The 26409-nt window shown below is 43.1% G+C and overlaps 1 protein-coding gene across 1 annotated transcript in view; it reads right to left on the reverse strand.

Annotated features, from left to right (window-relative positions):
* Window positions 1-26409, reverse strand: part of EPHA6 (EPH receptor A6) — a 1179434-nt gene that overhangs the window by 18257 nt on the left and 1134768 nt on the right. The window contains exon 14 of the mRNA XM_073584415.1: window positions 5729-5878. Coding sequence (XP_073440516.1) covers window positions 5729-5878 — 150 coding nt within the window. The remainder of the gene's footprint in view (window positions 1-5728; window positions 5879-26409) is intronic.

Raw genomic sequence — 26409 nt, forward strand, 5'->3', positions numbered from 1 at the left:
GTGGCTGGCTGGTATATACAGTGCTGCTGGGCTGCAGTGGGGTGGCTGGCTGGTATATACAATGCTGCTGGGCTGCAGTGGGGTGGCTGGCTGGTATATACAGTGCTGCTGGGCTGCAGTGGGGTGGCTGGCTGGTATATACAATGCTGCTGGGCTGCAGTGGGGTGGCTGGCTGGTATATACAGTGCTGCTGGGTTGCAGTGAGGTTGCTGGCTGGTATATACAGGGCTGCAGTGGGGTGGCTGGCTAGTATATAAAGGTGCTGCTGGTCTGCACTGGGGTGGCTGGCTGGTGTATGCAGGTGCTGCTGGGCTGCAGTGGGAAGTAAGGCAGATGGTGATGATTAGAGTTGAGTGGAACAGGTCGGTCAGATTCAAAAATCGCCCACTTTCGCCAAAGTCGGGTTTCATGAAGCGAAACCCAACCATAGTGTGAGGTCGGCCATGCGGTCGGCGACCCGAGCGTCAAAGTTGGGTTTCGGCCGAACTGCTTGCACATGACTTTTTTTAGCCAATGAGTGGGGCAGAGCTTAGCGGGAGTGGGAGAGAGAGAGAGAGGGAGTGGGAGAAGAGAGAGAGAAGAGAGAGATTTCGCCGCCTCTAGGGTTAAAATTCATGCCAGGTGTGTTTACAGTCCACCACTCCCTGCCGACTTTTCTTCCCCATTGACTTGCATTGGGTTTCGTGTTTCACGACTTTTCCCGATAGTCGGCCGATTTCGTTTGACCCGACTTTTGAGAAAGTCGGGTTTCATGAAACCCGACTCGACCCTAAAAAAGGCAACGTCGCTCATCTCTAGTGATGATATATATACAGGAGGTGCTGGGCACAGTCTGCTGGGGCTTTACCTGGTGATGATATATATACAGGAGGTGGTGCTGGGCTCAGGGGGCTGGTGATGAGATATATATATATATACACACACAGTAGGTGCTGGGCTCAGTGTGCTGGGACTGAACCTTGTGGTGATATATGTACAGGAGGTGCTGGGCTCAGTGGGCTGTGGCTTTACCTGGTGATGTATATACAGTAGGTGCTGGGCTCAGTGGGCTGGACCTGATGATGATATATATACAGGAGGTGCTGGGCTCAGTGGGCTGCTGCTGGACCTGGTGATGTATATACAGGTGGTGGTGCTGGGCTCAGTGAGCTGGGGCTTTACCTGGCGATGTATATACAGGAGGTGCTGGGCTCAGTGGGCTGGGGCTTTACCTGGTGATGTATATACAGTAGGTGCTGGGCTCAGTGGGCTGGACCTGGTGATGATATATATACAGGAGGTGCTGGGCTCAGTGGGCTGCTGCTGGACCTGGTGATGTATATACAGGTGGTGGTGCTGGGCTCAGTGGGCTGGGGCTTTACCTGGCGATGTATATACAGGAGGTGCTGGGCTCAGTGGGCTGGGGCTTTACCTGGCGATGTATATACAGGAGGTGCTGGGCTCAGTGGGCTGGGGTTTTACCTGGCGATGTATATACATGAGGTGCTGGGCTCAGTGGGCTTTACCTGGTGATGATGTATATACAGGAGGTGCTGGGCTCAGTGGGCTGGGGCTTTACCTGGTGATGGTGTATATACAGGAGGTGCTGGGCTCAGTGGGCTGGGGCTTCACCTGTTGGTGTGTGTGTGTGTGTGTATATATATATATAATTATATATATTAATAATAATCTTTATTTTTATATAGCGCTAACATATTCTGCAGTGCTTTACAGTTTGCATATATATATATATATATATATATTGTGGGGAATAGATAGCTCAGCTGAGATCTTTGCTTTGGCACAAGCGTGTGGCTATGAAGTCACTTCAGCAGACTAGCAATATGGACACGGCATATTTATTGTGCACACTTGTTATTCAATGTTACACATGCCAAACATGAAATAAAACATCTAAGGCCGTCTGGCCACTAACTAACAATAGCAGGCTAACTACAAAATAAACCTATATAACAGCAAACAAGTCCATGTAATCTTACTGTGTCAGCTCCCAGCTCAGCAGACTAGATAGACTGAGAGATTCCAGCTCCTCCTGATTATATCAGCTGGACCAGTCAGGAAACCAAAACCTGGATTGAATAGGTGGAGGGGGAACTACCAGTCCTTTCCATGCTGATCACTAAGGAAACCAGGACTGGATTACAGTGAAATAAACTGGCTTCATCATCAGTACAGGGAGACTTATGAAATTAAACGGGGAGAAATATACCTGTTTTCTAGTACCTCTCCCCTTGGCACCTCACACACCCCCCTCCTCTGTTCGAGCCCGTGGGGTCAGACACGACGAGTCACCAAGCAGTGCGTTCTAGACAACGCATCTGCATTTCTGTACGCTGTGCCCGCCCTGCGCTCAACGGAAAATTTAAACCCTTGTAATGCTAAGAACAGCGTGTCACCCGCGCATTGCCTTCTTTTGCCCGGGACATCCACGTTAGGGGCGAATGGTCCGTCACTAGTCTAAACTGGCGACCTAGTAAATAATAGCGCAAGGTGCACAGGGCCCATTTCACAGCCAGGGCTTCCCGCTCAACTACACTGTAGTTCTTTTCTGCTCTCGTAAGCTTTCTGCTTAGATAGGCCACTGGGTGTTCCTCGCCATTTACTTCTTGAGACAAAACTGCGCCGAGGCCCACCCCAGAGGCGTCCGTTTGGACAATAAACTCCCGTTTAAAGTCTGGTGCAACCAACACTGGTTGGTCACAGAGGACTGTTTTCAATCGCTGAAAGGCCTCTTCTGCTTCTGCATTCCACTTTATTGTGACAGATTTCGACCCCTTAGTAAGATCTGTGAGAGGAGCTGCGATGGTCGCAAAATGTTTGATGAACCGCCTATAATAACCAACGATCCCTAAAAAAGCTCCAACCTGTTTTTTGGTTACCGGTCGTGGCCAATTTTGAATAGCGTCCACTTTATTGGCTTGAGGCTTTGCGACGCCTCTCCCTATGCTATATCCCAGATAGTGAGCTTCTTCCAATCCCAACATACATTTCTTGGGATTGGCAGTCAACCCAGCTGTTTTTAGGGAGTCTAAGACGGCTTGTACTTTTGACAAATGCGTGTCCCAGTCATCGCTAAAGATAATGATGTCGTCCAAGTACGCAGATGCATACTGGCCATGGGTGTTGTGAGTTCATTTTCCCCTTCATTACTGAGGCCCGAGGAACTCCCTCTTCTGGTAAAGAAAGGTAGTGAGCCTGATTGTCAAACACCTGAGGCTGATGATTATGACTGGCTGAGTGGAGTTACGGACTGGATATAATGCTGTTGACGCCCTTCTGCCCTGCGGGTGATTTCTCTGTGGGATCCTTGGAGACCAATCTGAATTCCTGCTCCTCCAAAGCTAAGTTTGCTGCTCGGCCTTTTGCTTTTGTGCTTTGACTTTGTTTTTGCTTTGTTTTTCTGGATTTCTGCCATTCCCTGCTGGGGTGTGCTGAATTCATTTAGCTCTGTCTTCTGAAAATACCTGAGTGCTGATTCAGTTTTTGAAGCCTAGCTGCTTCAGGGCCTTTTTCATATCAGCTGGTTGGCTTATGTCTTTGATAGGGTTTTGGCAGATTGCAGACAGCAGCCTTCCTGTCCTTTCCTATCTAGGTAGTTTTGGGGCCCCGTCTTTGCTCAGTCTATCTTTCTATCTGTGTGAGTGTTTTTTCATCTTGCTTCACCGTCATTATATGTTGGGGGCTGCCTATTGCTTTGGGGTCTGCTCTGGGGCAGTTTAGATTTCCCCTTTCTTTCTTTAGGCCTATGTATTTCTCCGGCTGTGATCGAGGGGTCTAGGGCATCGTAGGAACCCCCCACGGCTACTGCTAGTTGTGTTGTGCCATGTCACATTGACAGAGCCTCCGAGATGCTGAGATGCCAGAAAGGCAGAACCTTCTCCCAAGAGACCACATTTTGCAAACTACACACCTCAATGCATTAATCTAGGTGTGCAGTGATCAAATTGAGACCACTGGTGTATTACAGAAATTTATACCATTAAGTGGGGAAGAAAAAAATAATTCTATTATTTTGCCACAAAAATGTTGTTCTAGCCCCCAATTTTACTTTTTCACAAAAGAATACTGGAAAAAAAAGGCCACATAATGTGTTACTCATATTCTACTGAATGTGGCAGTATGCTACACGTGACTGTACAGCCCTGTTTGGCCACACATCGAGACTTGGAAGGGAAGGAGCACTATTTAACTTTTGGAGCGCAGATTTTCCTAGAATAGTTTGTAGACCATACATAGTCCTCAAAACATTGTGCTCAGTTTGTGCTGCTAGAGAAATGGACACCTTAAATCAAGTGTCTCTTCTTGCTGCAGTAATGTCAAACATGTGAATGTCTGCAGTGGTTTAGGCAGGCACATTGTGGTGCTCACAAGGGAGGGTGGTATTTGGAATTAGGAGCTCAAATTTAACTGGATCTCTTTTGCAGACAGCCAAGTCACTTTTACAGAGCCATTGTGCTACCAGTAACAAGGACACCCTCTATATGTCTACAAACAGAAGCCAGACCTGAATGAGCACCTACATCGGGTTTCCATCTACATCTCTGAAATACGTCATTTATATGAAACCCTGACAGATCTATTCACTATAATGAGGCAGTAGAGTTACTCTGGAGACCGTCTGGCATCTGTTCAGCATTGTCCTTCTTTTCAGAGGTGCACAAAACTGTGGTCAATCGCACATTTGTGCACCACTGAAAAGAAGGACACCACCAGATCATAGGCCTTAGGGCTTGCTCACATGAGTGAATGAATCGGACAAGTGCAATAAAAAATTGGACCAATGTTATTCAATAATTCATTGCTCATGTGTATTTTTTTTATCAACTTGGATCGGATTGTGATCAGACTGCTAAAAAATCGCAGCATGCTGCAAGTGGATATGAATTTAGGATGACATTCATCAATGCAAGTCAATGTGTGTGAGAAAAAAATCTCTCGGCACACGGACCATGCATGTGCCATGTAATTTTTACCACACCCATCTCATAGGAAACCAGACCAGATATTTCATCAACCGAGTACAGTTAATTCACAGCATGTACCGTCAAAATACAATAAACTAGATATATAGATAGAATAAATGAAAAAATAGCGTGGGTTCCCTCATATTTTTCTTAACCACCTGAGGGAAATCTGACAGCTGGGGGCTGATGTTTATAGTTTTGGAAGGAGGTAATAAACATAGAGATTTCCAGGCTATTAATATCAGCTCACAGCTGTCTACTTAGCCTTTACTGGTTATTAACAAGGGGTGACCGTCCCCCAAAAAGACGTAGTGTCGTCCTATAATTAATAACCAGCAAAGGCTAGGCAGACATCTGCGGGCTGATATTAATAACCTAGGAAGGGGCCATAGATATTGGCCCCCTCCCAGACTAAGAACATCAACCCTCAGCCGCCTGAGAAATGATGCATCCATTAGATGCACCAATTCTGGAGCTTAGCCTTCGCTCTTCCCACGTCCTCTGGTGCGGTGGCAAGTGGGGTAATAGTATTGTGGTTGATGTCAACTTTGTAATGTCAGCTGACATCAAGCCCAGGGGTTAGTAATAAAGAGGTGTCACCTTACTGACATCACTGTTCACATCATCAGAAAATTCTAGGTGCAATAAAGTGACACAAATGAGCGGTCCAAAGAAATCCAGCTTCTCAAATGCAAACAACTTTATTCTTCAAAAAGAAGATCAAATTAGTGGTCAACTAAAAAAGAAATAAAAAGACAACTTACATCTTGATTAGACATCTCCCAGTATGGCCTCTCTCCATAAGACATCACTTCCCACATCACAATCCCATAGCTCCAGGCATCACTTGCAGAAGAAAACTTTCGATAAGCTATAGCTTCTGGAGCTGTCCATCTGATGGGGATTTTTCCACCCTAAAAATGGAAAGTATCTTCGTTATAAATATTTTCATAGTTAAAGAATAGTAAAGAAATATACTACCTGTGGAAAAAGCAAAAATATTTAATAAAAGTAAATGGCAACTGTATCAAAATAAAATCAAAATAAAACCTCCACAGATGCCATGGCCTATTCGCAAAATGTGGGAACCATCCAATCTCAAAAGCTTGCCACAGCGGGAATCATCACTTGTTTCAAAATGGATTTAGGTGGTATTGGTTTTTTTAGAAGAAAATAGCAAATACTAATTATTTTTCTGAATGCTGAACTAGTCGATTGACACTTGGGATGAGAGGGAAAAAAATTGCTCGTTTAGGGCAGACAGAATCATACAATATGGATGTAAATATACCCCACTCCCTTTATCTTTCCATTCCCTCAGTTGAACTTGATGGACGTGTGTCTTTTTTCAACTGTACAGTCAAAAATTAGCTGATCTCACATACTTTACAGGGGTAGTCACATACAGAGCCACTGCCAGAATCATCCAGCCATGGCTTATATTTCACGCAGCGCTGCTGAATTTATTGGGTCTATGTATTGAGTTTGTCCATCATATCATGTAGTGTTATATCCGAGATATCAATCTGCTTTGTAATACCCATGATAGAAATACTATAGGCGATTAAAAAAATTGCAAAGGATTAATATTCGTAACAGCGAAATGTACTTTTTCCTATCACACACCACCCATGACAATTTTTCACCTAATTGATCATAACAAAAGGATAATAAGGAAAAAAAGAAAAGAGCCCGTAGAGGAGATATAGACTTCAGCTGACTTTTCATACTCAAAGGAATTTGCCATTTTCGGGTAATGTTTAAATGTTATCTCCCTTTACACGTTGCGTAGTACCTGATCTGTGACACACTGTCGAGTGGCTGTCCTCCTGAAATCCTACTACACATTACTGAGTCCGTGTGACACTTGTATCCTCATTAGCACAGATCCTTGACAGCCCTCTGGAATTTGTCATTTAATTACATTTGGAGCTAATTCAGCCTTGTCATGAGTCAGAAGACACCACGAAGCCCGAATCATAAACGTTTCAATGGCTCGGTTAATACCGCATGTTGCTTAGGAATCAAATGAGCATTTTCACCCTAGCTCATTACACTTTTATAGGCTGGGCAGAAAGGCAGGATCGACCCGCTCAAGAAAGAAAAAAAATATCTACAGATAAAAGGTTTTCTGAAGTAGGAAAATGACAGGTTGGATGAATCTTCTTTAGTACACAGATCATTTAGGAATAACTCAAGCAAACGTTTGGTGAATTTTTTGGACCTGTTTTCTGGACAGCATTATGCAGAGTAAACCAATGTGTTGACGTGTTCTTAGAATTAGCATGTCAGCCATGGTAGAAGATAAAAAGCTCTGAGATCTAGTACTATTAGCTGTACCCTACGTTGAGAAGGGGTTAAAAGTACTTTAATCATAACTTCATTATCGACATCTGATTATGCATTTTACAACCTTGAGCCTTTTTAAACTGCAAGACAGAGGTGCTTGACAACCTGCGAGTTGAAAGTTTAGCTGGAGTGCTGCAGGTTGCTGACCCCGGCCCTAGGATAAAAAGATCCAGGAATAGCCTCATTTAGATGGATGTATCTCCTCTGTAAGGAACTTTATTCCAGATGCAACATCTGTTCCCCTTTCAACCCATCTAAATGAGGTCTAAGCCTAGATATTTTTGTCCTACAGCCGGGGATGGCAACCTGCAGCACTCTCTCTAAAATTACAATCCCTTCTCCACATAGGTTGTGTAACGCAACTGCATCCTAACAGCAGAGAGTGGAGCTAGCTCTGATCTCTGCTGTGTAACTCTTTAAATGACAATGTCAATGAAAGTGACATTAAGTGCAGCAATCGTGCCTCGACACCCATTGCTTCTACACCCGTGATGTCATCACATGGTACCGATGGATCGCTATGGGAAGTGCAGGCCTGATGAACGCGTTTTGGAGTTGCAGTAGAACAAGTGAGAAATTCGAGAAGGTGAGAAAGACTATCATAGATTCCAGCTCAACCAACTGGATAAAATCTAGAATTGAGATTAATTTCTATATTTAATCTAGATGATTGTGCCAGAAACTACCTTCATCTTTCTCTTCTGTCAGGTGCAATCACCAGCAGGTATGGCACCCACTGGCTTCTAAGAACAGAATTGAATTAATCCGTGTTTCCAGCGTGAAAGCTCCAACCCTCCCCTTCTCTCCATCCTTCTCGTATATAGAACAAGACTATAGCAGGTGAAGTCCTCTATTAAGACTAAAACATGAAAATGAAAAAGTCATTAAAAACTAAATAAATGTGATACAAAATGTTATTTAAAATGTTCCTAACAAAAGCTCCAAATCAATCCACAAAAAATCCACTACTAAGGTCCGTCATCTGTCAATGGAAATATAAGGGACTTCACCATTACTGGTAGGTAGTGCAAAGGCTCTGAAAAATCAAAATGGCTCCTCACCCCCAAAAGAAATTAAGCAAATTCTGAACTCCCAAGCCCAATATTGCCTGAATATACCTCCCCTTCTGCGTCCCAGTGTGCGTAAGCCACATTTAGCATTCACGCATTCTGTAGCTTTGAGTGCCCGCCTAATGTACGGGTGCGTGTCTCCAGAAGCATGAGCTGGGCACTATAACGTACTGGTGACTACAACGTATTGGGTACTACAATGGCAGTTTGCAATTTTCACTAGGCAATATTCACTGCTGCTTGTTTCCAGAAAACACCCATGGAGTCAAAATCATAACTACACCTGTAGATAAATTCCCAAAGGGGTATAATTTCCAAAATGGGGTCACTTGAGGGGGATTCTGCTCTTCTAGTGCTTAGTGGTTCTGTATATGGAGCCCGCAAACTATTCTAGGAAAATCTGCGCTCCAGGAGGCAAATAGTGCCCCGTCCCTCCCGAGTTTTGCCATATGGCTAAGCAGTATTGTACAGCCACATATGGGGTATTTCCAAACTCACTAGAAATTGTAGGACAAATTTTGATGTAATTTTTCCCCATTTCCTAGTGTAAAAATGTAAAATCTGGAACAAAAACAAAATTTTGGTGGTAAAAATTTAATTGTATTTCTTCACCGCCCAATGGTATAAAATTCTGTGACACACCTATAGTGTCAATATGATCACTACACCTCTGCATGAATTCATCAAGAGGTGTAGTTTGTAAAATGGGGTCACTGTCACTTGTGGGGGGTTCTGCAGTTCTGGCACCTCAGAGACTCTACCAGTGTGAAATGGCACCCTCAATCCATTCCAGCAAATTCTGAACTCCAATATGGCGCGTCTTCCCTTCTGAGCTGTGCACTATGCCTCAAAAGTAGTTTTTGACAACATATGAGGTATTGGTGTATTCAGAAGAAATTTCACATCAAATTTTATGTTCCACTCTCTTATGTTACCCTTGTGAAAATAAAAAAATGGGGATAAAAATAACATTTTTCTGGGAAAATGTGACGTTTTTATTTTCATGGCTTAACATTGTAAACTTTTGTGAAGCATCTGGGGGTTCAAGGTGCTCACCACACATCTAGATACATTCTATAAAGGGTCTAGTTTCAAAACTGGCACCACTTACAGGGGGTTTCCACTGTTTAAGTACATCAAGTGCTCTCCAAACTCGACATGGTGTCCACTAATGATTCCAGTCAAATTTCCGTTTAAAAAGTTAAACGGTGCTCCTTCCCTTCTGAGCCCTGCCGTGCTTCCAAACAGTACTTTTCCCCCCACATATGGGGTATTTACGTACTAAGAATTTGACAAGTAGTGGTCGCTATGACCCATAATCACCCCAGTTCCACCCCCATTGTCAAAACTGGTCAAAAATGGCACGAAAATGACAAAAGTCCCTAAATTTTAGGGCAGCTTCAAGTTGTGCCAACATTTTTTTTCAAAACTTTTTATGACAGAATACTGGTGTAAAAAGCTTTGATGAATTGGCCCTAAATCTAGTGCAGATGACCAATTCTAAGATCCATGAGGAGTACAGTTTTAGGCTACATGGACTCGTTGCCTATATGGTCAGTATTTTTCCTCAGTATTTGTAAGCCAAAACCAGGAGTGAGTGATAAATACAGAAGTGGTGATGTGTTTCTATTAGACTTTTCCTCTGATTGTTCCACTCCCTGGTTTTGACTTACAAATACTGAGGTAAAATACTGACCAAATACTGAACGTGTGAACGTGGCCTTAGGGTGATGCCATATGCTGCGTTGGGCTGAGGACATCTGAGACTTCATCCATTGTGATATCTAATGGGTGGAAGATTTTGAAACCAAATAGTATGGTCCTTGACCATCACGGGGGGTGACATTTCACTTTTCTGTCCACGTGTTTTGGGTAATAATATAACGTACTTGACTTCAATGTGGTTGCAGATGTCTGATCCCTCATGCAATAATTATTGCTAAACTAAAGACCTTTAAATTTCCCGTTTTAATCTGTAATGTAATTAAAATGAAAGAAAGCTGTAACAGGTGTCTCTAAACAATTATTAAAATAAAAATGACTTCTATGAAAAGAACATTTCCATGAAGGAGGGTAATTATCTTAATTGAAAAAAGGTTTTAGGCTTTGTAAGAGATCTCCTCACTTTTAATTGAATTTGTGCTTATATTTGTTGCGGGAAAAGCTTCTTAAGCGTATTTATTTTTGTGCACCAATTCCATAATTAATGCTTTTGTGGTTGCTTAGTATGGCGGCACATTGCAATGCCGTATAACTGTATTGCTTATCTCCAGGTTACTTAGAAATAAAATTAAGCAGGAAAGCTCCAAGTTTTGTCATAGCTGGAAGTATACATTTAATTATTTCCACATGGTAATGTGAAATATGCAGAATGCTGCCATTGTGCAGGCGCTAAGATCTGAAGGTGTAAAAGCCATTGTCACATACGGCAAACCTGTGCATATGACTGTGAAATACAGCACAGGCCGGGCGAAAGTAATTTCGCATTTAATTATGCAAGTGAGTATGAAACAAGCAGAAAAATTGCGGTACTTTACGTGGAGGCATTTTTTAAAAAATAATTCTCTGATATTTGATGAACTATCTCTCATTGCATCTTTCATCATGTTGTCTCCTGCAGAAGATGGTCATATATTGTCCAAAATAAGATCTAATTATTTTAATTGCATATGGTTTTCTTTTTTTTTACATTTGGGGGAATGGCTCTCCTTATATATGGAGTCATATTGACAACTCACTATGCAAATTAACTTTTTCCCAGAAAGAAAGAAAATCCCACAATCCTATTGGTCATCATCTGACCCTTTTGATGAAAACAATGCCAGCAATACCGGCTGCAGACGAGTGTATGAAAAATCTGTATGAAACACGGATGATTTTCATCTCATTTCCATCCTTGTGTTCGTTTTTTTTACGTCTGCATTTTGTCTGTGTGACATCCGTTGGCATACGTCAAGATTAAAAAATTTACATGATCAGATACAATTTCTTAAGTTAAAAGGGTTGTTCACTACTAGGACAACCCCTTCGTGATCTAAATGTTTGGTCCTGATAAAATAACAAAGCTTATACTCACCTCCTGTGCTGGCGCCGTTCCAGCAGTGTCGGCACTCGCAGTCCTGGGGCTCTAGTGCTGTTGTTGCGACACACCTAGTGTTTTATATTTTTTTGGAAGGCACCTAGCTTGTGACGCCACTATAGCATAAGGCGGTGTTTTCTTAGTGGATAGTCTGATCAGACTGATTTGCCGGCACGTTGAATTACTCTGGCATCACAATCTTGGACCTTTTTTACTAATACACATAGCGTGGTATAAACTACAGTTATCGTTCTAATTTTTAATCTCCAACATGTTCTCACATGGGATTGCTCCATGTATAGACTGAAACAGAAATTTTATGAATTTGCATCTCTGAATCACAGCTGCTCAATAAACCTCCATTGCCTGGGGCATTATACACAGAAACGTGAGCTGAACATGTGCTCCTTGACATCTATTATGAACTAGTGATTATCACCTACCACCATTGAATTCAAGAACTTTATTGCATAGAAATACATCTCATCTTCAAAGTAGAGCAGGACTGTTTTTTTCCACACATCTCCAGGTCAGGTTTTGTAATTTTGATACCTATTGATACCATAGGGCAAAGCCTATACAAGTTTTTGCATCCTATTAAATTTTACCTGCTTATACTGTAAAGTGCCATTCATTTGCCAGCAATTTACAGTTATCATTCATCATTGCTGTCCCCATTGAGGCTCACAATGTACATTCCCTATCAGTATGTCTTTGGAGTGTGGGAGGAAACCGGAGAACCCTGAGGAAACCCACGCAAACACAGGGAGAACATACAAACTCCTTGCAGTTGTTTTCCTTGGTGGGATTTGAACCCAGGACCCAAATGATGCAAGGTTACAGTGTTAAGTTCTCACTACTTTTTTTTACCCAGGGGACCATCTGACTTTACAATTTTAGCATTAGCTTGATAATAAATTCCACTTTCTGTATAATCAACCTCTTGTTCCTCTCATTGTGAAGAGACATAACTGATCAAGTCTATCCCTATACAGTGCAAAACAAGATCTGGTGTGAGTGACCAAAAAAGCGTGCGCTCATCGTGGATGTGTCAACAAATAACAGAGCCATTGTCATACTAGATAGCGTTTTTTTTTCTTTAATTACAGAGGGAGAGGACATCTTGGTTGTAACGAAAAGTGAAAAAAAAACTTAGCAAGTCCACTGTCACTTTTTGGGTTTTGTTTCTATGACGTTTATTTTGCAGTAAAAGCAACATGTTAACTTTGTTCTATAAGTCAGTGCTGTTATGATCATACCAAATATATATAAATACTGTATTTTATTTAATGTTTTTTCTACTTTTGATTTTTATCTGTATTCTGCATCATTATAGGATAAATATGATTGTTTAGATTTTGTTATTTACAGTCCTGGAAAATATATATACACTCACTGGCCACTTTATTAGGTACACCATGCTAGTAAGGGGTTGGACCCCCTTTTGCCTTCAGAACTGCCTCAATTCTTCGTGGCAGAGATTCAACAAGGTGCTGGAAGCATTCCTCAGAGATTTTGGACCATATTGACATGATGGCATCACACAGTTGGCGCAGATTTGTCGGCTGCACATCCCTGATGCGAATCTCCCGTTCCACCACATCCCAAAGATGCTCTATTGGATTGAGATCTGGTGACTGAGGAGGCCATTTGAGTACAGTAAACTCATTGTCATGTTCAAGAAACCAATCTGAGATGATTCGAGCTTTATGACATGGCGCATTATCCTGCTGAAAGTAGCCATCAGATGTTGGGTACATTGTGGTCATAAAGGGATGGACATGGTCAGCAACAATACTCAGGTAGGCTGTGGCGTTGCAACGATGCTCAATTGGTACCAAGGGGCCCAAAGAGTGCCCAGAAAAAATTCCCCACACCATGACACCACCACCACCAGCCTGAACCGTTGATACAAGGCAGGATGGATCCATGCTTTCATGTTGTTTACGCCAAATTCTGACCCTACCATCCGAATGTCGCAGCAGAAATCGAGACTCATCAGACCAGGCAACGTTTTTCCAATCTTCTACTGTCCAATTTCGATGAGCTTGTGCAAATTGTAGCCTCAGTTTCCTGTTCTTAGCTGAGAGGAGTGGTACCCAGTGTGGTCTTCTGCTGCTGTAGCCCATCTGCCTCAAAGTTCGATGCACTGTGCGTTCAGAGATGCTCTTCTGCCTACCTTGGTTGTAACGGGTGGCAATTTGAGTCACTGTTGCCTTTCTATCAGCTCGAACCAGTCTGCCCATTCTCCTCTGACCTCTGGCATCAACATGGCATTTCCGGCCACAGAACTGCCGCTCACTGGATTTTTTTTCTTTTTCGGACCATTCTCTGTAAACCCTAGAGATGGTTGTGCGTGAAAATCCCAGTAGATCAGCAGTTTCTGAAATTCTCAGACCAGCCCTTCTGGCACCAACAATCATGTCATGTTCAAAGGCACTCAAATCACCTTTCTTCCCCATACTGATGCTCGGTTTGAACAGCAGGAGATTGTCTTGACCATGTCTACATGCCTAAATGCACTGAGTTGCCGCCATGTGATTGGCTGATTAGAAATTAAGTCTTAACACACAGTTGGACAGGTGTACCTAATAAAGTGGCCAGTGAGTGTATATTGTATATATCTACATACATTGATTTACTGGTGACTATGACTTTTGTCAAAGGGTGGGACATAATAGATAACAAATGAACAGTCAGTTCATGAAGTTGGTGTTGTTGGAAGCATGAAAAATATGTGAGCGTATGAATCCGAGCAATACTGAAAAGGGACAAATTGTAATGGCCGTTTGAGTGGGTCACTCACAACATTTTACAAAATAGCAGGTCTTGTGGGGTGTTCCCAGTATGTAGCATAACTTGAGTCCGATGGGCCCCGATGCAAAATTTGGACCTGGGCCCTTCCTACGTGTTGGTCAGATATATGGGCCATTGCAGCATTCAACATAAAGTTACCCTCCCTCCCCCATTATGTGGTAAAGTTCCACATCCTTGGCTCTTTCTTGGTATATGTGTCCCCAATCCTGATATATATGTCCCTCATCCTGGCCCCATCTAGGTGTATGAATGTATATGTCTCCCCCATCCTAGTATATATGACCTCCATCCTGGTATATACAGTTGAAATCAGAAGTTTACATACACTATTTCAAAAGACACAGCTGCATGTTTTTCTCAGTATCAGTCATGAAATCAGAATAAACCTTTCCCGTTTTAGGTCAATTAGGATTACCATAATTATTAATATTTGCCAAATGCATTTTTATTACTTACTGCAAAGTCATAGGTTTACATACACTAAGATTTCTATGCTCTTAAACAATTCTGGCCTGCCCATATGATGTCATGTGTTTGGAAGCTTCTGTTTTTTGACAACATCTGAGTTAATTAGAGACACACCTGTAGATGTATTTTAATGCACACCTGAAGTACACTGCTTCTTTGTGTAGCATCATGGGAAAGTCTAAATAAATCAGCCAAGATATCAGGAAGAGAATTGTGGACTTGCACAAGTCTGGCTCATCCTTGGGTACAATTTCAAGATACCTGAAGGTGCCTCGTTCATCTGTAAAAAACAATTATACATAAGTACAAACAAGGTGGGAATGTCCAGCCATCATACCGCTCAGGAAGGAGATGGGTTCTGTGTCCCAGAGATGAATGTGCTTTGGTCCAATGTGTGCACATCAACCCAAGGACAAAAGCAAAAGACCTTGTGAAGCTGATGGCGGAACCTGGTAAGATTGTGTCAATATTCACAGTGAAACAAGTACTGTATCAACATGAGCTGAAAGGCCACTCTGCCAGGAAGAAGCCATAACTCCAAAAGAAACATAAAAAAGCCAGATTAATGGTTGCAAATGCACAAAGGAACAAAGACCTTATTTTTTGGAGACATGTCCTGTGGTCTGATGAAACTAAAACTGAACTTTTTGGGCATCATGACTACCATTACATTTGTAGGAAAAAGGGAGAAGCTTGGAAGTCTAAGAACATCATCCCAACTGTGAAACACGGGGGTGGCAGCATCATGTTGTTGGGTTGTTTTGCTGCATGAGGGACTGGAGCACATCACAAAATAGATGGCCTCATGAGAAAAGAAGATTACGTGGTAATACTGAAGCAACATCTCAAGACATCAGCCAGTAACTTAAAACTTCGGTGGAAATGGGTCTTCCAAATGGACAATGACCCGAAGCATACTGCCAAAATGGTAACAAAGTGGCTGAAGGATAACAAAGTTAATGTTTTGGAATGGCCATCACAAAGCCCTTATCTCAATCCTATTGAAAATTTATGGGCAAAGCTGAAAAGGCCGGTGCGAGCAAGGTGACCTACAAACCTGGATCAGTTACACCAGTTTTGTCAGGAGGAATGGGCCCAAATTCTTACCAACAACTGTGTGAAGCTTATGGAAGGATATCCCAAATGTTTGACCCAAGTCATTCAGTTTAAGGGCAATGGTACCAAATGCTAATGAAATGTATGTAAACTTTTGACTTTGCAGTAAGTAATAAAAATGCCTTAATACAGTCTCTCTCTGGAATTTGGCAAATATTAATAATTATGGTAATCCTAATTGACCTAAAATGGGAAAGTTTTATTCTGATTTCATGTCAGATATTGATAAAAACATGCAAATGTGTCTTTTTATATACAGTAGTGTATGTAAACTTCTGTTTTCATATCTATGTTCCCCATCCTGGGCTCCTATTGGTATATATATCCTCCATCCTGGTATACATGTACCTTATCCTGCGCCTCATCTTAGTATAAACAGTACACAGGGTGCGACATTTATATGCATACACCTGGGTGGGCCATTTATATTGTTGGATCCAAAATGGCCACCATGGTCACCACCCATCTTGAAAAGTTTTCCTCCTCCCATATACTAAAGTGCCACAAACGGGAAGTTGACATCACCAACCATTCCCATTTTATTTAGGTTTATCCATATAAATGGCCCACCCTGTATATATATTTCTCATTCTGTTCTTTAATGCATAGAAAAAAATCTACTTAATTTCTCTCCACTCCTTAGTTGCTGTCATATGCCCCCACATGTGCACGTCAACATCAGCTGCTGGCCTCTAATTTGCTGGCAACGTGTATTGCAGCGCACGGACTGGGCTGGTCCCCTGCACCACAATATACTTCGGCTAAATGTGCTTATGAGGATGCACATACAGTTGACATTTGTGTTGGCATCGGCAAACCCCTTTCCAGCATGGCTCCAGTCACGAACCGTGCGATTGTTACGTCCCTGAAAGTGGGCTGACTGATGTGTGTGCAGAGAACATGTTTGGGATGGTCTCTGAGAAAAGCCACTGTAGCATAAATTGTTAAAAAAGTTAATGCTGGATATAATAGAAAGGAGTCTGAACACCCAGTATAGCATAAGATTGCTTTGCATGGGGCACTGTAGTTGCAGATAGTCCAGAGTCCTCATGCAGACCCCATTCTACCCCCAAAAGCACTAAAAATGAACAGGTGAGCATGAAGCCCTAGATGAAGGTGACCTGGTCTGATAAATCTGACTTTCTTTACATCATATGTAAGTCACTCACCTGGAAAAGGGATAGCAACAGGTTTATTTCACAAGATATGTCCTAAATGTTTGATAGCACTTATCTTTCGATTGGGGCTCCATTTTGCATTGTTATGAATGGATTTTTATAGTGGTTGTGTATGCGTGACTTCCTCCATTCACTTCTAAATTCTTATAAAAATACGTAATGCATAGTTATAATACCTGATGCTTTCTGTCAGGTTCCACGACTAGGGAATCATACAGTATTGTATTGTTGCTGTTGTGTTGCTCTGTAATAAGGTTGCCCTTTAGTAATTTGTCCTCCATCTCTCCTTATCTGCCCCTAGGTCTGATGTCAGCAATCTCCCATCTTTTTCCTCATTCTGTGCATGTCAACCCTCATAAGAGGCTACATGTCTTTCAGCTCTGGTTCAGAATAGTCTTTTTTACCTATTGAAGATGTTACAGCTACTGTTACTGTAATTGTACATAACTACAAGAAATCAGCTTGAAAAACAACTTTCTTCTGTCTCTGCAGTCGAGGCAAGTTATCTGATGAAATCTCTTCCTGTGAGTAATGGTACATACAGACATCCATAGAAATGGTGTCAAAAGCACCCTACACTCGCAGCCTAGTTTTGGAGTCAGGATACCTTCCTTTTTAATCGTTCTGTTTCTTTAGATTCCTAGTTTTATTCATTTCTGCAAAAAAAAAAAGCCTTTCAGACCTTTTTATGTACACTATGCTTTAGACATTTCCCCTGCTCTCTGTTGGGCAATCCAACAGCTGATGTGGCATAGAGCTACCAAAACACATTCTAGGATAAATTGCTTTGAAGAGTTGCAAGATTTTTGCACATCACGGAGTTGCACACACATTTTGAAACTTTTGGCATTTTCATGTTAATTTCTCCCATCTCCAGCCAAATGGGCAAAGCTGGTGCAGGATGGGGGATGTGACGCCATAGCTAGTCTAATTCATGACAAGCTATGAGAAATCTTTGTCCAGTCTCTGAATGGAGAAAGATTAGTAGTGAGGTGCTTGCAACTTGCCAGATGCTCCTGATTCATTAAAAGTCATGGGCCTCTTAAGGAATCAGGAGCATCTGACTCCAAACCAGCCCACCACAAGGACCATCAAAAAATCTCAGATTTTGATGAATCAGGGCCTTTGTGTGTAGCGTAGTTTGAGGAGAAGATACCATTCCAGAAATGGGAAAGGGGATTGAAATTTGGGCTTCTAAATATATATACATGAAGAGCTGGACAGCACCTGGCCCAGACATGATCCACACCTACTGGCTAAAGAAACTCACAGCGCTACATGAACGCATGGCAAAGCAAATTAACCAACTGCAAGAAGCAGGCCACATCCAGCCTGGCTAACACAAGAAAGAACAGTGCTGATCATGAAGGATCTTCACAAAGGGACAGCTCCATCCACATGCTGCCCAATAACCTGCCTTACAACAACATGGAAACTCCTTTCAGGCATCATAGCCACCAAGCTACAGAACCATATGAACCAGTATATAAATCCAGCTCAGAAAGGAATCGGGACCGACACCAGAGGATCTAAGCACCAGCTCCTAGTAGATAGAACAGTCGCTCAAGACTCAAGATCCAGACAGACCAATCTCAAAACAGCCTGGATTGACGGAAGGAAAGCCTATGACTCAATGCCATACACATGGATCTGTGAATGCTTGGCTCTACAATGCCACCAGGAAATTAAGAACCTTCCTCAGAAATACAATGGGGCTATGGAGAACAACATTGGAGGTCAACTCAAGACAACTAGCACAAGTGACCATCAAATGCGTCATATACCAAGGTGATGCACTGTCCGCATTGCTGTTCGGCATAGGTTTGAACCTTCTCAGTCAGATAATTCAGAATCTGGCTATGGATACAAGTTGAAGAGTGGAAGCACCATCAGCCACCTCCTCTACATGGATGACAACAAGCTGTATGTGAAAAACAAACGAGACATCAATTCACTGATCCACCTGACAAGGATCTATAGCAAAGACATCAGGATGTCCTTCGGACTGGAGAAATGCGGCCAGTTGATAATAAATTGAGGCAAGGTAGTCAAGAGTGGAATTACCTGCAGGGCACATAGCAGATGTACAGACAGGCTACTAGTACCTCGGCATCCCACAGGGATACAGTAACCATGATGAAGAGGCAAGGAAAGCAGCAACATCCAAATACTATCAAAGGGTAAGACAGGTCCTGAAGAGCCAGCTCAATGGGATGAATAAATTCCATGCCATTAATAAATATGCCCTGCCAGTTATCAGATACCCTGCTGGCATAGTGTGCTGGCCAAAAGAAGAGATGGAAGCTACAGATGTGAAGACACGAAAGCTCCTCACAATGCATGGAGGTCTCCACCCTATGTTTAACACGCAAAGATTGTATACTAACAGAAAGGAGGGTGGTCTAGGCTTGATAAGCATCCAAGCCACCATCACTAGTGAAACAAGCAGTATCCAGGAATACATCAGAAAAATGGCACCAGAAGATGAGATGCTGAGAGAATGTCTAAGGCAGCAACAACAACAGATCTGGAAGGAAGAACAGGAACATGAAGCGCCATGGCAAGACAAGCCGCTGCATGTGATGTATTATCGACAGATAATGGACGTGGCTGGCATGGAGAAATCCTACCAATGGCTGGAAAAAGCTGGACTCCGAGACAGCACAGAAGCACTAATCATAGCGGCACAAGAGCAACACTATGTACCAGATCCATAGAAGCAGGAATCTACCACACAAGACAAGACCCAAGGTGCAGTCTATGCAGCGAAACCTCAGAAACTCAGAAACAGTCCAACACATAGTGGCAGGATGCAAAATGCAAGCAGGAACAGCGTATACCGAATGACACAACCAAGTAGTGGGGATTGTATACAGGAACATCTGCACAGCATATGGGCTAAGCCCCTTAAAGTCCAGGTGGGAGCCCCCAGAGAAAGTGGTGGAGAATGAAAGGGCTAAAATCCTGTGGGACTTCAAGATCTAGATAGATAAGCAGGTGTTGGCTAACCAACCAGACATTGTCATAGTATACAAGCATCAGAAGACAGCAATTATAATAGACTTCACAGTGCCATGTGACAGCAACATCAGAAAGAAGGAATATGAGAAGCTGGAGAAATACCAGGACCGCAAAGGAGAACTGGAGAAGATGTGGAAGGTGAAGGCAACAGTGATTCCAGTGGTGATAGGAGCACTTGGAGCAGTGACCCCTAATTTGGGAAAATGGCTACAACAGATCCCAGGAGCAACATCTGAACTCTCTGTCCTGAAAAGTGCAATGCTGGGAACAACTAAGATCCTGCGCAGAACCCTTAAATTCCCAGGCCTCTGGTAGAGGACCTGAGAATGAGAAAGGACAAAAAAGACCACCCCCATTGGGGTGAGAATGAAGTTTATATATACTAGAGGTGTGCCCGATGCTATCGCATCGGGAGGGAAGTGTGTGTGTGGAGTGTGTGTGTGAGTACGCGTCTGTGTACATGTGTGTGTGAGTACATGTGTGTGAGTACATGTGTGTGAGTACATGTGTGTGTGTACATGTGTGTGTGAGTACGTGTGTGTGTCCTGTAGCTGCCTGCCCACCCACCTCCGTGCAGTCACAGCCGGTAGGAAAGAGGGTGTTTTGCGGCCTGTGCTGGAGATGTGAGTACATGTGTGTGTATATGTGAGTATGTGTGTATATGTGAGTACGTGTGTGTGTACGTGTCGTGTGTGAGTACGTGTGTGAGTACGTGTGTGTACATGTGTGTGTGTACGTGTGTGTGTGTACGTGTGTGTACGTGTGTGTGTACAGTGTGTGTACGTGTACATGTGTGTGTACATGTATGTGTACATGTGTGTTTACACATGTGTGTGTGTACGTGTGTGTATGTACATGGTGGGCAGGCAGCTGCAGGTCCAGCGGGGGGACCGATGCCGTGGCCAGTGGCGGTGGGGGTCCTGGCGGCGGTGGCGGGCAGCCGGCAGGAAAGACCGCGTCTTGCGGCCTGTGCTGGAGATGGGGTGCGGCGCCACCAGAGGGTGCCCGCTCCCCATCTCCAGCACAGGCCGAAAGCCGCGGTCTTTCCTGCCGACTGTGACTGCATGTACAGGCAGCGGCGGGTCCAGCAGCAGCGGGTCCGGCGGTGGTTTGGGGGGTCCGGCAGCGGCGGGGGAGTCCCGGCGATGTCCTGCTGGTGGTACTGTGGAAGGGCCTGGTACCACCAGCGGGTGCCATATTGGAATACCCATCACTTGGGTATTCCAATATGGCGGTCGGCGTACTTTCGCTGCGGCGCAGTGGATTGTGGGATTCGGGGACATCCAGATGGAAGGCAATTATATATATAGATATATACTGTATGTATATATCTATATATATATATATATATATATATATATATACACAGTGCTTTGCGAAAGTATTCGGCTCCCTGAAACTTTTCAACCTTTTCCCACATATCATGCTTCAAACATAAAGATACCAAATGGAAATTTTTGGTGAAGAATCAACAAGTGCAATATTATTCGGTCCCTTTACTTTCAGTGCAGAAAACTCACTCCAGAAGTTAATTGTGGATCTCTGAATGATCCAATGTTGTCCTAAATAACTAATGATGATAAATGTAATCTGTTATGAATGAGTCACCGTAGGAGGCAAAAACAGAAATGCTAGCTAAGTCCAGAAAACCAGAGAAGTTGGCAGCTATTGGATTGCAGACCCCTGAGCCTATCAACAACAACTAGCAGTAGCCGTGGGGGGTTCCTACGATGCCCTAGACCCCTCGATCACAGCCGGAGAACTGCCTAGCCTAAAGACAAAAAGGGAAATCTAAACTGCCCCAGAGCAGACCCCAAACCAATAGGCAGCCCCCAACATATGACGGTGAAGCAAGAAGAAAAAACACTAACACAGATAGAAAGATAGGCTGAGCAAACGATGGGGCCCAAGCTAACTACATAGGACAGGATAGAAAAGCTGCTGTCTGTAATCCGCCAAAACCCTATCAAAACAAGAGCCAACAGCAGATAGGGAATAAAGCCCTGAAGACGCTAGGCTTCAAAAAGACTATATCAGTACTCAGGTATTTTCTGAAGACAGAGCAAAAAGGAATTCAGCACACCCCAGCAGGGAATGGCAGAAATCCAAAAAACAAGGAAAAACAAAACCAAAACACAAGTGCAAAAAACAGAGCAGAAAACTTAGCTTTTGAGGAGCAGGAATCAGACTGGTCTCCTAGAATTCCACAGAGAAGTCACCAGCGAGGAGGAAGGGCGTCGGCTGCCTTATATCCAGTCAGAGATCCCCGTCGCCCAGTCATCCTCTCCCAGCTCAGGTGCTTGGTAATCAGCCCCACTTCCTTCCTTCACCAGAAGAGGGAGTTAATCAGACCTCAATGGTGAAGGGGAAAATGAACTCATAACAGTAATCCACCTGTGTGTAATCAAGTCTCTGTATAAATGCACCTGCTCTGTGATAGTCTCAGGGCTCTGTTTGAAGCACAGTGAGCATCATGAGGACCAAGGAACACAACAGGCAGGTCCGTGATACTGTTGTGGAGAAGTTTAAAGCCGGATTTGGATACAAAAAGATTTCCAAAACTTTAAACATCCCAAGGAGCACTGTGCAAGCGATCACATTGAAATGGAAGGAGTATCATACCACTGCAAATCTACCAAGACCCGGCCGTCCCTCTAAACTTTAATCTCAAACAAGGAGAAGACTGATCAGAGATGCAGCAAGAGGCCCATGATCACTCTGGATGAACTGCAGAGATCTACAGCTGAGGTGGGACAGTCTGTCCATAGGACAACAATCAGTCGTACACTGCACAAATCTGGCCTTATAGAAGAGTGGCAAGAAAAAAGCCATTTCTCAAAGATATCCATAAAAAGTGTCATTTAAAGTTTGCAATAAGCCACCTGGGAGACACACCAAACATGTGGAAGACGGTGCTCTGGTCAGATGAAACCAAAATCAAACTTTTTGGCAACAATGCCAAACGATATGTTTGGCATAAAGGCAACACAGCTCATCACCCTGAACACACCATCCCCATTGTCAAACATGGTGGTGGCAGCATCATGGTTTGGGCCTGCTTTTCTTCAGCAGGGACAGGGAAGATGGTTAAAATTGATGGGAAGATGGATGGAGCCAAATACAGGACCATTCTTGAAGCAAACCTGTTGGAGTCTGCAAAAAACCTGAGACTGGTATGGAGATTTGTCTTCCAACAAGACAATGATCCCAAACATAAAGCAAAATCTACAATGGAATGGTTCACAAATAAACGTATCCAGGTGTTAGAATGGCCAAGTCAAAGTCCAGACCTGAATCCAATCGAGAATCTGTGGAAAGAGCTGAAAACTGCTGTTCACAAACGATCTCCATCAAACCTCACTGATCTCGAGCTGTTTGCCAAGGAAGAATGGGCAAGAATTTCAGTCTCTTGATGTACAAAACTGATAGAGACATACCCCAAGCGACCTGCAGCTGTAATCGCAGCAAAAGATGGCGCAACAAAGTATTAAGTTAAAGGGGCCGAATAATATTACACGCCCCACTTTTCAGTTTTTGACTTTCCACAAAAATTTAAAATAACCAATACATTTTGTTCAACTTTACAAGTGTGTCCCACTTGTTGTTGATTCTTCATCAAAAATGTACATTTGGTATCTTTATGTTTGAAGCATGATATGTGGGAAAAGGTTGAAAAGTTCCAGGGAGCCGAATACTTTTGTAACGCACTGTATATATATTATTCTATGGGTGTTCCAGACATGAAGGAGATGTCAGTAGAAAAGTAATAATCCACTCACACTCACTCCCCCGAGGAGCCAGGAAGCCTATGTTGATTTTTTTTGGGTGCTGAATTGTAGCAGGAACCACAGAAAATATAACTTTGTTTGTTGAGTATAGTGCAAATATCTGTAATTTCCAAACATTTCTCCACTGCCAAACTCCAGCTAAAAATATTGAATTTACTGCAAGCTTCGGTAGACAATGTTTTATCTTCCGAGACTGAAAAGTCCAGAAAATACTGTGTCTGGGAGATTAAGAGAGAAAAAAAAAGAGTGAAATGAACATTTTATCCTTTGTCACCTTGGCTCCATTATTCAGTTCATTTGGAATTTCTTCCTTACTTTATCCAAGTTTTATGTTACATTTTACACTATCTGTCAACCCGATGGAAATCACTATTGATTTCTTCAGCTGCCGAAACAGCCACAAATATGTTTGTGAGCATCCTGCAGACTGCGGCCAGCAAAGGTGTTTAAATACTAATCCAGACATCTGATGATTAATGTGAAATGTGGGAATTAGTCATATGACTGGAAGCCGCCTGTAATTAGGTTTAACGGTCCCGTCTATAGACTGCGATGCACTATTTACTTGCTGCCGCTCAGCATTCTACGTCCCAGGGTTACAGACATTGCCATATTAATAATCATATCTCATCTCTCTCCAGCACCTGGCACCGAGGTTTACAGAAAAATCATGATGCATGGCATTTCTGACTCCAGTCCTAAAATAAAAACTAACCAAGAAACCAGACTACAGAAAAGGAGTCTCCAAGGAGTAATTAATCCTACTGAAACTACATTATGTTTAGCACTAAGGGGAAATGTTACCAAGTTAACCTATTGCAAAAAAAGGGGGAGACAAAAAAGCGCAATAGGGTCTTATCCACGTTACAAAAGACAGTATATCATGAAATATGCTCACCTGGTTAAGATGAGATAAGAGCGTGTAGGTAGCGGCTGCTGCAGATCCACAGGTCTTCAGTGACCAAAGAAATGATGAATCCAAAGGGAGTTTGTAGCTATATTCCGCGCTGCCGCTTTAGACAAATTCCAGGAGAATGCTGTATGATTGCAGTGGTTTTATTCTACGCGTTTCAGGGGTCTCATGCCCCCTTCATCAGGAAATACCACCTGGTGGTATTTCCTGATGAAGGGGGCATGAGACCCCTGAAACGCGTAGAATAAAACCACTGCAATCATACAGCATTCTCCTGGAATTTGTCTAAAGCGGCAGCGCGGAATATAGCTACAAACTCCCTTTGGATTCACCAAGTTAACCTAGAAATGAGCTTGTTCCTACACAGGAGAAAACTCGATAGGAATAAGTAATGTATAGAACATACTATGTAATTATCATCCCAACTCATTTGGCTCTAATTTATTTTTCTGTAGCGATGTACTTTTATTCTCCGTCGTGTACTTTCCATTTACTAGTGCTCTTCCCCGGAGTGTGATTTTCTGTATTTTTCTTGTTGTTCTGCCTTTCCGTCTTATTTTTTGTTTAGCCCTTCCTTATTATATTTGGTAATGTAGAACAGTTCATCATTCCCTAAAGTTATACAGCTTCATGAAACCAGCCTTTTGGCTGATGGCTAAGCAGTTACATGTAGTGAATGATACTGTAATGTTATATAAGTGTTTTATAGAAGTAGTGAAAAAGATGAATGGCACTCCCCAGGCTCAAATTCAAACTTTAAAGGGAGTCTGTCATCCCATTTTTGGCCTATAAGCTGTGGCCACCGCCATCAGGGGTTTATCTACAGCATTCTGTAATGCTGTAGATAAGCCCCCGATGTAACCTGAAAGATTAGAAAAAAGAGTTAGATTATACTCACCCTGGTGTTCAGTCCGGTCCAATGGGTGTCGCCGTCCCATCCGGCGCCTCCCATCTTCATACGATGATGTCCTCCTCCTTGCTTCTCCCTCGGCTCCTGCTCAGGTGTACTTTATCTGCCCTGTGGAGGGCAGAGTAAAGTACTGCAGTGCGCAGGCGAGCGACCTCTCTGACCTTTCCTGGCGCCTGCGCACTGCAGTACTTTACTCTGCTCTTACCAGGGCTGATAAAGTACGCCTGCGCAAGAGCCGAGGGAGAAGCAAGGAGGAGGACATCATCGTATGAAGATGGGAGGCGCCGGACCAGACCGCGACACCCACCGCACCGGACCCCGCCCCCAGTAAGTATAATCTAATGTGTTTTTCTTATCTTTCAGGTTACATCGGGGGCTTATTACAGCACTACAGAATGCTGTAGATAAGCCCCTGATGGTGGTGGCCGCAGCTTATAGGGCTAAAATGGGGTGACAGATTCCCTTTAATGGAACATATTTAACGGGAGAATGGGAGCAGGGGTGCAGGAATGATGACGGCCGTTTTGCGCAAACACGCTTCTACAGGTCACATGCAGACACTCGTTACTGGACTGCTCTCCAGCACTTCAGGGAAGAATCTGCCTTGTGTTATAGTCAGAACACCTGCTGCCATTTTTCTGCACCTCTGTTCCTTTGTTTTCATGCATAGCTTAGTCACTTATCCTTGTTTCCATGTCAAAGCTATAGTTTTTGTCAATAATTGTGCCATGAAAAC

Source organism: Dendrobates tinctorius, unplaced genomic scaffold, assembly GCF_039654945.1.
Source record: "Dendrobates tinctorius isolate UK_male_01 unplaced genomic scaffold, ASM3965494v1 ptg000084l, whole genome shotgun sequence".
NCBI lineage: Eukaryota > Metazoa > Chordata > Amphibia > Anura > Dendrobatidae > Dendrobates > Dendrobates tinctorius.